Source organism: Artemia sp. Qi Xiang Cuo, chromosome 19 (assembly GCF_049724085.1).
Source record: "Artemia sp. Qi Xiang Cuo chromosome 19, ASM4972408v1, whole genome shotgun sequence".
Taxonomy (NCBI): Eukaryota; Metazoa; Arthropoda; class Branchiopoda; order Anostraca; family Artemiidae; genus Artemia; species Artemia sp. Qi Xiang Cuo.
In genome coordinates, this window is record NC_142812.1 from 58,456,311 (window position 1) to 58,470,222 (window position 13,912).

The 13,912-nt window shown below is 34.9% G+C and overlaps 1 protein-coding gene across 1 annotated transcript in view; it reads left to right on the forward strand.

The window, feature by feature from the left end:
• The window catches only part of LOC148941053 (uncharacterized), a 47,308-nt gene extending 33,752 nt beyond the window's left edge, over window positions 1–13,556 (forward strand). Inside the window, exons 5-8 of the mRNA XM_089105152.1 lie at window positions 3,148–3,261; window positions 8,939–9,709; window positions 13,019–13,132; window positions 13,435–13,556. Of these exons, the coding sequence (XP_088961278.1) occupies window positions 3,148–3,261; window positions 8,939–9,709; window positions 13,019–13,132; window positions 13,435–13,556 (1,121 nt within the window). The remainder of the gene's footprint in view (window positions 1–3,147; window positions 3,262–8,938; window positions 9,710–13,018; window positions 13,133–13,434) is intronic.
• The last annotated feature ends 356 nt before the right edge of the window (window positions 13,557–13,912 follow it).

Here is a 13,912-nt window from a genome sequence, read left to right on the forward strand (position 1 = left end):
ACCGTTAGAAACTATTCACTCTATGGGGATATCTGGTGGTTTGAAAAAAACTTTTCTGTAGTCTGCGGAATATATTCTTCAGACATTTCAAATACTTTAATAATCAATTACTACTACTACTACTAACAACTAAACGCCAAATCAAGTCACCTGAAGCCAATACAGGTAGGCACGCTCCTTCTTCATCCCTATCAATTTAAAGCCTTGCTCTTTACACCCTCCTAGAGAGTTTCCATTTTGCTTAAATCTTTCTTTATGACACCCTCCCACCTCATCTGTGGATAACCTGTTTTCCGCCTAGCCCTACACAGCTAGCCAAAAAGAACAATCTTTGACAATCTGTCATCCTTCATCTGCAGAACGTGCCCAAGCCATTTCAATATTTTCCCCATTATAGCCCTAAAAAGCGGGATTTAGTCTCACTCTTCGTAAGGTCTACTGTATGAAATACGGTCAGTCAACTGGGTAAAATGGGTAACCATAAAAATCCATTGGTAATTTCTCTGGAAAACATCTAGCTAACCTTCATCTACTGCATCCGCACCCATGCCTTAGAACTATAGTTGACCACGGTCATCACTGCAGCTTCCCTTATATGCAGACTTATCTTCCTATTCTTCCAAACCTTTTTCAACTGTGAAAACAAAAGCCTGAGCTTTGGCTATTCTTCTTTTTAAATTTTCACTGCCCCAACTGTCTTTACATTTAATACGACCAAGTCAAGTATAGCTGTCCACCCGATCAATCCTTTCGTTAGGCAAAGTCACCTTTTCATTGTCACTTACTCCCAGCCTTGGCAACTTAGTCTTCTTAACATTAATGTTCAAACGTATTCCAGCACCCAGAACTCGCAAAACCTCTAAAGGCTCATTGCCTGAGCTTTGGCTATTCTTCTTTTTAAATTTTCACTGTCCCAACTGTCTTTACATTTAATACGACCAAGTCAAGTATAGCAGTCAACCTGATCAATCCTTTCGTTAGGCAAAGTCACCTTTTCATTGTCACTTATTCCCAGCCTTGGCAACTTATTCTTCATAACATTAATGTTCAAACCTATTCCAGCACCCCGAACTCGCAAAACCCCTAAAGGCTCATTCATTTTTGTCCCACTTTCGTCTAGGGTGTATAAATCATCATCATAATATAAATCCACGGAAGTTTATCCTCCCCATTTATTCCGTGACCTCCCATTCCCTTTCTTATGCTCCTTAAGACAAAGTCCATCAAAATAATCCATATAAAGGGGGATAGAACCCAACCCTGCTGATATCCTGATATAATAAGAAACCTTCTACTAACTTCATTTCCTGCCTAAGCCGCAGTATCGTTGTCTTCGTAATGCGACTAATCAATTTAATGTATTTGTATGGTATACCATACAATGATAAGACCTTCACTAAAGCTCTTCTATCAACAGAATCGAAAACTTTTTCATAATATATAAAACACAGAACAGAAGGAGTTCGATCACTGAGGCACTTCTTAAATATTTATCTAAGAATAGAAATTCAGTCAACACGTCCTCTACCCTTTCTAAAACTCCACTGTTCTTCTATTATCCTTTTGTCTTCAGCATCTTTCAGTTTAAATAGTATCGTATTACTAAGTAATTTGCTACCAACAGAGAACACGCCAATGCCTTGATAATTAACAGACTCACTCTTATCACCTTTCCCATACAGTTGTTTGAAATCGCTTAGTACTTGTCCTTTTTAAAAATCATATTCATAATATTCAATAACTTAATATTTCTATCATCGGAGCCACAATATTTAAGAAACTAATTTAACACAGTATCAGTACCGGGGGCCTTATTATTTTTTTTTATCCTTTTAGTATGGTTGATAAATCTTCCTCACAAAACAAATATTCCTCCAGACTTACTACTCCCTCTCAATTTATTAATATGCCAGTACAATATTGTACTATTACGCCGTCTAGCTGCATCGTCCAGATCCTTGCCAATTTTATCCAAGGAAAACAAATTGTTTTCCTAAAGTTATTCTATCTATCTTCTGGATTGTCAAATTTTAAACTCTCTAAGTTTAGTATTCAATTGTTCCTGGATAAGAAATACAAATAATTTATAGGTTAAATATTCCTGATTCACCCAGTGTAGTTCCGAATTTTCGCGAACTATTAAGAAACCAAATACGTTAAAAATAGACTGGACACTACGAATTAACTTTTAAGATTAGTGTCGCGCATTGACTTTCCTGGTATTCTAGAAGTAATTACTTTCCTAAAGAAGATTTTCAAGGTGTCAAAACCTAAGTATGTTTTCTGTATCTATCAAAACGTTTTGTGAATTATACCGTATAATCTGACTTCGAACCATAGAAATTTCGATTATTTATTTTTAATGAACTACCAAAGCAATTTTACATTTTTGTCATTCTTATTTTCAACTCTACCTTCTGGGTCTGAATTTACCTTCCTGGTACCGCAAAATGTGATTATACGAGGGTCATTCCAAAAACACTTGAGATTTTTGCCAACATGGTTATTGCAACTGTTATCTATGAATGTGAAGGAGCTGTACTTGTGGACGTTTAAGATGGTTGAACGTATTTCTAGATTTCCCTAAAATTAGTTGTCTAAAAGGATGGAAACCTAACATGGAGAAATAATCTTTGACTGAAGGAGGTTATGTTGAAAAATCTCTTGTAATGATAAATTATGTATATCCATTGTAAGTTGAAAGATCAATTGTAATGGAAAAATCAATAAGCAATTACCAAGTTCTGCATATTTGTTATGTCTTTGTACTATCAGAAATATGAACCATATTTATATGGAACTAGCTAAGTGTTCATGAGAACTGCCTTTGAAAAAAAAAAAACTATAAAACACCGAAGTCTTTTGACCTTTAGTATAATCAACGCTATGATGTTGCCTCTGATTCCTAGAAAAAAAATTTCGTAATTTAGTTCTGCTGTTGGAATAAACAAAAAATTAACTTTCGAATGGAAGTTAAGTCGTGCTAGCCAATAGTTACTTCACAATCATCTTAAAAAGCTTCGGTAAATAATCTACTAGAGTGAGGTAATTGCGTCGCCAAAGTTTAAGTCCCACGCTGCCACTGTCTGATACTGAAGGATACTTTTAATATCACTCAATATAAAGAGTATGTTCTTTTTCTCCTAGTCGTAACTACAGCAACACCAGCACTAGCACAGAGTACCAGCACAAGCACAACCAAACCTAAAAAGACGACTGTACCAAGTTTGACAACGACCCCTACTACCACAAAAGTGCCAAGTAAGTCATGGAAACAGATTTTCTGATTTAGAATCATTATTGTCGGTAGAGCACAATAAGTGTTTATAACCAGGTGAAATAGCGCAATTTTGTTTGATTGATTAACAGATATTATTTTTGTTTGTTTTATCCTATTACTTAAAACAAATGTTCAGAATTAAAGTACTCTTGTTTTATTAGAACAACAGATTTATGACTAAAACGATTGAAACGAAAACCTATCGTATCGAAAATGATAGTTATAAATTAACTTGCGATGTTTAAATTATAACTACATCTAAATTATAATTATCTGTTTAGAATCAGAACTTGCCCTAGACTTTTTGTTCGAATTCATTACTCTAAAAAAAAAGAAATGTAAAGTGCAAATTACATTCTGGTGTTTAGAAGGTGCAGGAGACGTTTCAGTTGTGGTCCCATAGTCTTAGTAGTAATAGTATTAGAAGCAGTAGTAGTAGTAGTAATAGTAATAGTGGTAGCAGTAGTACTTGCAGTAACAGTAGCGTGCGCATATTGCCTTTTAGCGAATTAAACATTCCCTGCATCATGTTCTGAAAATTTTAACTTAATAGCTTAAGCCGTTCCTGATGTATGTTCGTTTGACAATCTGCTAACACATATTGTGCTTTGAATTAGTTCACCACCACCGGAAGTTTTCACCTTAATACCCTTGACCTTGACCAAAAATCAACACATATGGCCCCACTCACAATAACTAATGCTATACGTAAACAATGGGCAAATTTCAAAACTTGCAGTACTTTCCTGTGGGGCTGCCGGGGTCATATAATCCGCAGAGGCACAGCTATTGGACTTTTTATCTAAGTTCAACTAAATGGTTATCTATAAATTTTACCGGATGTCTTTTGGGAGAAATGGGTGTAAGGAGGACGGTGGTTGCCCTCCAATCAATTTTAAATCTCAAAACTGGTACAAGAATTTTCAATATCCAATCGAATTGGCCCCTTCCATAGTTTCAATGCTAACTTCTTCCATACGAAGTACCATGGTAAAAAAATAACGCTTTCAGTCCACCTCAATCTTTACTTTGAAAAGTGACCAAAAATCAACACATGTGGCCACCCTCAAAATAACTAATACTATACGTAAGCAATGGGCAAATTTCAAAACTTGCAGCACTTTCCTGTGGGGCTGCTGGAGTCATATAATCCGCAGAGGCACAGTTAATAGACTTTTAAACTAAGTTCAACAAAATGGCTATCTAAAAATATAGACCGGATGGCTTTTGGGAGATAGGGGTGTAAGAAGGAGGGTGGTTGCCCTCCAATCACTTTTAAATCTAAAAACTGGCACAAGAATTTTCAATATCCAATTGAATTTGCCCCTTCCATAGTTTCAATGCTAACTTCTTCCATGCGAAGTACTATAGTAAAAAAAAAAATAACGCTTTTAGTCCCCTTTGCTCTTTACTATTAAGAGTGACCAAAAATCAACCCCCTTGGTCAACATCACAGTAAATAATGCACGACGTAAGGACAAGGCGAATTTCAAAACTAGCGGTATTGTCCCGTGGGGACGCTAGGGTTATATTATCTGCATAAGCACAGCTACTATACTTGCAAACTAAGTTCAACAAAATGGCTATCAAAATTTTTTTACCGGATGTCTTTTGGAAGAAAGGGGCGTAAGAAGGGGGCTGGTTGCCCTGATAAATATCCACTTGAATCGGCCCTTTCCATAGTTTTAATGCTAACTTCTTCTATACGAAGTGCAATGGTAAAAAAAAAAAACAGTTCGTGGTAACGAACCGTAAGTAAGGAGCGACCCGGATCAATATTAACAGAAACTCTAAAAAACGGACTCTTGATACCAATAGATACATCAGAAAAATCAGATTTTTATGCTGATTTTAAATATATAAGTAATCAAGTTTAATCTTACCCATTCAAAGTTATGTCCCTGAGAAAATTTCCCTTATTTTTGAAAAAAAGGGGAATCAACCCATAAAAGCTATAGAACTTTAATGAAAATCACACCATCAGATTCAGCGTATCAGAGAACCCTACTACAGAGGTTTGAAGCTCCTATCTGCAAAAATGTGGAATTTTGTATTTTTTGCCAGAAGAAAGATCACTTATGATTTTTTTTTTCAGGGGTGATCGTATCGATCCACTAGTCCTAGAATATCATGAGAGGGATCATTCGAACGGAAATTAAAAGTTCTAGTGCCCTTTTTAAGTGACCCAATCAAAATTTTGACATAGCCATTTTGTTCAGCATAGTCGAAATTAATATTTATTTAAGGAGGACTTAATCTCCCACTGTTCCCGGGGGAAGGGCTGCAAGTTATAAACTTTGCCCATTGTTTACATATAGTTTTGGTTTCTGGGAAGTACACAGACGTTTCAACAGGGATTTTTCTGGTAGGGAGGGGGGTCAGAGTAGGGCCTATGGGGTAGAATCTTTCCATGGATGATATTTCCTTGGGGGAAGGGACATTTCTATGAAGGGGGCGCCAGATTTTCCTGCATTATTTAAAAAAGATCAGAAATTAAATAAAAAAACAAGTTTTTTTCCAACTGAAAGTAAGAAGCAATATTAAAACTTAAAACAAACAGAAACTATTACATATATGAGGGGGTTCACCCCCTAGTCAATACTTCGCTTTTTACATTAAAGTTAAAAAAAATTAAAAGAAAAAATATAAATTTTATTATTTTTATAACCTTAATAAATCAAATAATATGAACATTTTGATCACTAAATATCAGTATATGTATATTAAATTGACAATGCACATTCATTCATATTTTTTTCCGTAAAGTGCAAATTATGTTCTGGCCCTGGAATGGCATAGGGGTTTTGAGCCCAACTTATGTTAATTTCTGCTCGTTTTGAGTTTGACTCGGTTATTTATTGTAATTTCTGTTTGTTTTGGGTTTAATTTATTTATCGATGCTGATTTGTGGTCCTTTCTTGCTTGGTTGACTATTAGATTTTATTTTTGCTCATTTTTTGTGTAATGAAGTTCTTTACTTTTATTTGAAAACTTATTTTGTGGAAATTTTTTTTTAATTAATATATGTAAACAAAAGTAGTATCCCATCAATTACATCAAGTGCATCTCACCTCAGCTTTCAAGCGCTGCCCTATTCCTTTTCAACTGGAATTCCTGTGACATCCCTTGGGAAATTAACATAGTTTTTTTTTTATGTTTGTTGTGTTTGATAGTTATATTGTTTTATGGTTGTTTGTTATGTTTGTTGGATGTTGTGTGTTGGTAATGATGGTTATGTTTGATGGTTATTAAACATATAACTCCACCTTTAAGGTGGAGCTGTCTTTGGCAATCAACAGATTTTAATCTTTGAAAGTTTTCAGAAAAAAAACTTAAAAAAGTATAAAATTTGTTAATATGCATCTTTGTTATGTTTTTGTAAGTCAGTAATTTTTAAGGGAGAGGGAAGGGGTTTTCAAATCCGGTATTTCTAAAAATTATATATAAGCAATTTATTGTTTGAAATTGGTAAGAATATGGTCAATCCTTACAAGTTAATCTCAGCTACTGTTTCTGAGCATTTTAGTAACTAATTCGAGTACAGAGATAGACTCTGCGTTGACTGCTCCAGATCAAATACTTCTGTAAAGATATATGGAAAGAACAACTCATATGTCATTTCTATCTGTCATTTCACAAATGCAATTAGATTATCACTTTAAAATTCAAACTGGACTTACTTATTCTGTTGAGAAAGCTTCTTAAAAGAGCTTCTTCTTGAGGAAGCTTCTTTTTGCTTCCTACTTTTTTTCTACAATTTTGCAGTTTTTCACAAAATTTTATTTATTTCCTTATTAGGCTGTTTGCACTTTTTTTTATTTTTTTTATCGAATTTTTTCCTTTTTATCCGATCTGTACAAAAAATATTATCATTAGGGACACAGAGATACAGGCCAGAGCAAGTTACGAGTGCACATAGACACATGCTGGAGTTAAGAACTCCGAGTAATTACTTTCCATAGCTTTTTTTGGCACTTACATCTATAGTACATTATAATAGTCTCTCCCCCCCTTTGAGTTTGGGGGGAAGGGGGATTTAAAAAACATCTTCCCATGACATAAATTGTTCTCTAAAGTAGATTCTGATGTTTGTAGCGCTCTATGTCTTGGCGCTTTACAAATATTTAAAAAAGCTTCTTAAGTAAAATTTTGGAAATTTTTGAGTTTGGGGGGAAGGGGGATTTCAAAAACATCTTCCCATGATATAATATGTCCTCTGAAGTCGATTCTGATATTTGTAGCGCTCTATGTCTTAGCACTTTATAAATATTTAAAAAAGCTTCTAAAGTAGAATTTTGGTAAATTTTTGAGTTTGGGGCAAAGAGGGATTTCAAAAACATCTTCCAATAACATAATTTGTCCTCTAAAGTTGATTCTGATTTTTTTAACACTCTATCTATTAGTGCTTTAGAAATATTTAACAATCTTCTAAAGTAGAATTTGGGAAAATTTTGAGTTTGCAGGGAAGGGGGGATTTCAAAAACATCTTCCCATGACATAAATTGTCCTCTAAAGTCGATTCTGATGTTTGTAGCGCTCTATGTCTTAGAGCTTTACAGGTATTTAAAAAAAAGCTTCTTAAGTAGAATTTTGGACAATTTTTAGCTTGGGGGGAAGGGAGATTTCAAAAACATCTTATCATGGTATAAATTGTCCTCTGAAGTTGATTCTGATATTTGTAGTGCTCTTTGTCTTAGCGCTTTAGAAGTATTTAAAAAAGCTTCTAAAGTAGAATTCTGGAAAATTTTGAGTTTGGGGGGAAGAATGATTTCAAAAACATATTCCCATGACATAAATTGTCCTGTTAAGTCGATTCTGATATTTGTAGCTCTTCTATGTCATAGCGTTTTACAAATATTTAAAAAAGCTTCTAAAGTAGAATTTTGGAAAATTTTGAGTTTGGGGCAAAGGGGGATTTCTAAAGCATCTTCCCATGATAAAACTTGTCCTCTAAAGTTGATTCTGATGTTTGTAGTGCTCTATGTCTTAGCGCTTTAGAAATATTTGAAAAAGCCTCTAGAGTAGGATTTTAGACAATTTTGAGTTTGGGGTGAAGGGGGATTTCAAAAACCTCTTCCCATGATAAAACTATCTAGCAAAACTTCCTCTGTTTTTCGGAGCGCCCAGGCTTCCAAACCATAGTTGACCATTGTCATCACTGCAGCTTCCAATATTCTAAGCTTGGTTCGCAGACTTATCTTTCGTTTCTTCCTACTCTGGATATTCTAATAGTGTCAAATTTTTACTGGTGATCTAAAACTTTTCTAATAATGTACCTGGGATGGTTTTCGACTAATTTTTACCTAGGTTTTACTAATTTTCGACTTGTTTTTGGCTCGGTCAAAATTTCGGGGGGGGGGGGGTTCAAACCGAGTAAACCGGCCCCAAGGCCGGATAAGGCCTTGTTTTAGGGTGTTTATTAATAGTAAATTCTGTTCACTTTAACTTTAATTTTTTTTTAATTATTTGGTTGTACGCAGCTATCTTATTTTCTCTGAAAAACTTTTTTTTTTCGTAAGAGATCCATTTCGAACCTAATGAAAAAAATACATACATTTTATGTTTATGAGGTAAAGTTTTCTTATACTTGAAAAGTTTTCAGTCTAATATATTTTATTTTTTAGCTGACGAACTTACCACATCTTCTACCACTATGACAACAACTTCGGAATCAACTTCTACTTCGACTATTACAACTACAACTCCTACAACTGCCTCTCCTACAACAACAACAACTCCTACAACTACGTCTCCAACAACAACAACAACTTCAACTACAACAACATCCTCAACTACTACATCCCCTACGACAACATCTTCCACGACTACAATTTCTACAACAACAACTCCAACAACAACAACAGCTTCTACATCACTTTTACATCTACTTCTACATTCAACAGCTACTACTACATTCAACAGCTACTACTACATCTCCTACAACTACAACTCCTACCACTACGTCTTCTACAACAACAACTGCTACAACAACCACAGCCTCTAGTACTACATCTACTACAACTATGACTCCCACCACAACTTCTGTGACAACCACTACGACTACAAGTCCTACCACTACAACCCCTACAACTACTTATTCTACAACAACAACTCCCACAACAACAACAACAACCCCCACTACTACATCCGTGACAACCACCCCAACTACTACGACTATAAGTCCTACAACAACAACTCCTTCAACAACAACAACTCCAACTACACCAGCTTCCTCCACTGCTACATCCCCTACGACAACATCTCCAACAACAACAATATCCTCTACAACTACAAGTTCTACAACAACATCTTCTGCAACAAAAACTTCTCCTACTACTAAGTCAACTACATTAACGACTCCTACGACAACACGTGTGACAACAACAGTACCAGAAGTAGTCATTCTGCCCGTGATAACTACTTCAGAAGGTAAGCAATTTTTTTTATACTTTTTTTGTTTTGCTTCAATTAAATATTAGTGGTAAGACGTTGATAAGCATATAATCATATGTATTTAAAACGGACATACTCATCTCATTGTGGGTTTTAGTGTGCAAAAATCGTTAGAAACTATTCACTCTATGGGGATATCTGGTGGTTTGAAAAAAACTTTTCTGTAGTCTGCGGACTATATTCTTCAGACATTTCAAATACTTTAATACTATCAATTACAACTACTACTACTAACAACTAAACGCCAAATCGAGTCACCTGAAGCCAATACAGGTAGGCACGCTCCTTCTTCATCCCTATCAATTTAAAGCCTTGCTCTTTACACCCTCCTAGAGAGTTTCCATTTTGCTTAAATCTTTCTTTATGACACCCTCCCACCTCATCCTTGGACAACCTGTTTTCCGCCTAGCCCTACACAGCTAGCCAAAAAAACAATTTTTGACAATCTGTCATCCTTCATCTGCAGAACGTGCCCAAGCCATTTCAATATTTTCCCCATTATAGCCCTAAAAAGCGGGATTTAGTCTCACTCTTCGTAAGGTCTACTGTATGAAATACGGTCAGTCAACTGGGTAAAATGGGTAACCATAAAAATCCATTGGTAATTTCTCTGGAAAACATCTAGCTAACCTTCATCTACTGCATCCGCACCCATGCCTTAGAACTATAGTTTACCACGGTCATCACTGCAGCTTTCATTATATGCAGACTTATCTTCCTATTCTTCCAAACCTTTTTCAACTGTGAAAACAAAAGCCTGAGCTTTGGCTATTCTTCTTTTTAAATTTTCACTGCCCCAACTGTCTTTACATTTAATACGACCAAGTCAAGTATAGCTGTCCACCTGATCAATCCTTTCGTTAGGCAAAGTCACCTTTTCATTGTCACTTACTCCCAGCCTTGACAACTTAGTCTTCTTAACATTAATGTTCAAACGTATTCCAGCACCCAGAACTCGCAAAATCTCTAAAGGCTCATTGCCTGAGCTTTGGCTATTCTTCTTTTTACATTTTCACTGCCCCAACTGTCCTTACATTTAATACGACCAAGTCAAGTATAGCTGTCAACCTGATCAATCCTTTCAATGGCAAAGTCACCTTTTCATTGTCACTTATTCCCAGCCTTGGCAACTTATTCTTCTTAACATTAATGTTCAAACCTATTCCAGCACCCCAAACTCGCAAAACCTCTAAAGGCTCATTCATTTTTGTCCCACTTTCGTCTAGGGTGCATAAGTCATCATCATAATATAAATCCAGGGAAGTTTATCCTCCCCGTTTATTCCTTGACCACCCATTCTCTTTCTTATGCTCCTTAAGACAAAGTCCATAAAAATAATCCATATAAAGGGGGATAGAACCCAACCCTGCTGATATCCTGATATAATAAGAAACCTTATGCTAACTTCATTTCCTGCCTAAGCCGCAGTAGCGTTGTCTTCGTAATACGACTAATCAATTTAATGTATTTGTATGGTATACCATACAAGGATAAGACCTTCACTAAAGCTCTTCTACCAACATAATCGAAAACTTTTTCATAATATATGAAACTCAGAACAGAAGGTGTTCGATCACTGAGGCACTTCTTAAATATTTATCTAAGAATAGAAATTCAGTCAACACGTCATCTACCCTTTCTAAAAATCCACTATTCTTCTATCATCCTTTTGTCTTCAGCATCTTTCAGTTTAAATAGTGTCGTATTACTAAGTAATTTGCTACCAACAGAGAACACGCCAATGCCTTGATAATTAACACACTCACTCTTATCACCTTTCCCATACAGTTGTTTGAAATCACTTAGTACTTGTCCTTTTTAAAAATCATATTCATAATCTTCAATAACTAATATTTCTATCATCGGAGCCACAATATTTAAGAAACTAATTTAACACAGTATCAGCACCTGGGGCCTTATTATTTTTTTTTATCCTTTTAGTATGGTTGATAAATATTCCTCACAAAACAAATATTCCTCCAGGCTTACTACTCCCTCTCAATTTATTAATATGCCAGTACAATATTGTACTATTACGCCGTCTAGCTGCATCGTCCAGATCCTTGCCAATTTTATCCAAGGAAAACAAATTGTTTTCCTAAAGTTATTCTATCTATCTTCTGGAGTGTCAAATTTTAAACTCTCTAAGTTTAGTATTCAATTGTTCCTGGATAAGAAATACAAATAATATATAGGTTAAATCTTCCTGATTCATCCAGTGTAGTTCCGAATTTTTGTGAACTATTAAGAAACCAAACACGCCAAAAAAAGACTGCACACTAAAAATAGAAAACGTTAAAAATAGACTGGACACTACGAATTAACTTTTAAGATTAGTGTCGCGCATTGACTTTCCTGGTATTCTAGAAGTAATTACTTTCCTAAAGAAGATTTTCAAGGTGTCAAAACCTAAGTATGTTTTCTGTATCTATCAAAACGTCTTGTGAATTATACCGTATAATCTGACTTCGAACCATAGAAATTTCGATTATTTATTTTTAATGAACTACCAAAGCAATTTTACATTTTTGTCATTCTTATTTTCAACTCTACCTTCTGGGTCTGAATTTACCTACCTGGTACCGCAAAATCTGATAATACGAGGGTCATTCCAAAAATACTTGAGATTTTTGCCAACATGGTTATTGCAACTGTTATCTATGACTGTGAAGGAGCTGTACTTGTGGACGTTTAAGATGGTTGAACGTATTTCTAGATTTCCCTAAAATTAGTAGTCTAAAAGGATGGAAACCCAACATGGAGAAATAATCTTTGACTGAAGGAGGTTATGTTGAAAAATCTTTTGTAATGATAAATTATTTATATCCATTGTAGGTTGAAAGATCAATTGTAATGGAAAATCTAATAAGCAATTACCAAGTTCTGCATATTTGTTATGTCTTTGTATTATCAGAAATATGAACCATATTTATATGGAACTATCTAAGTGTTCATGAGAACTGCCTTTGAAAAAAATAACTATAAAACACTGAAGTCTTTTGACCTTTAGTATAATCAACGCTATGAGGTTGCCTCTGATTCCTAGAAAAAAAAAATTCGTAATTTAGTTCTGCTGTTGGAATAAACAAAAAATTAACTTTCGAATGGAAGTTAAGTTGTGCTAGCCAATAGTTACTTCACAATTATCTTAAAAAGCTTCGGTAAATAATCTACTAGAGTGAGGTAAATGCGTCGCCAAAGTTTAAGTCCCATGCTGCCACTGTCTGATACTGAAGGATACTTTTAATATCACTCAATATAAAGAGTATGTTCTTTTTCTCCTAGTCGTAACTACAGCAACACCAGCACTAGCACAGAGTACCAGCACCACCACAACCACACCCAAAAAAACGACTTTACCAAGTATGGCAACGACCCCTACTACCACAAAAGTGCCAAGTAAGTCATGGAAACAGATTTTCTGATTTAGAATCATTTTTGTCGGTAGAGCACAATAAGTGTTTATAACCAGGTGAAACAGCGTAATTTTTATTTGATTGATTAATAGATATTATTTTTGTTTGTTTTTATCATATTACTTAAAACAAATGTTCAGAATTAAAGTGTTCTTGTTTTATTACAACGACAGATTTATGTCTCAAACGATTGGAACAAAAATCTATCGTATCGAAAACGATAGTTATAAATTAACTTGCGATGTTTAAATTATAACTGTATTTAAATTATAATTATCTTTTTAGAATCAGATCTTGCCCTAGACTTGTTGTTCGAATTCATTACTCTCAAAAAAAGGAAATGTAAAGTGCAAATTACATTCTGGTGTTTAGAAGGTGCAAGAGACGTTTCAGTTGTGGTCCCATAGTTTTAGTAGTAATAGTATTAGAAGCAGTAGTAGTAGTAGTAATAGTAATAGTGGTAGCAGTAGCACTTTCAGTAAAAGTATCTTGTGCATATTGACTTTTTGCAAATTAAAAATTTCCTGCGTCATGTTCTGAAAATTTTAACTTAATAGCTTAAGCCGGTCCTGATATATGTTTATTTGACAATCTGCAAACTCATATTGTGCTTTGAATTAGTTCACCACCACCGGAAGTTTTCACCTTAATACCCTTGACCTTGACTAAAAATCAACACATATGGCCACACTTACAATAACTAATGCTATACGTAAACAATGGGCATATTTCAAAACTTGCAGTACTTTCCTGTGGGGCAGCC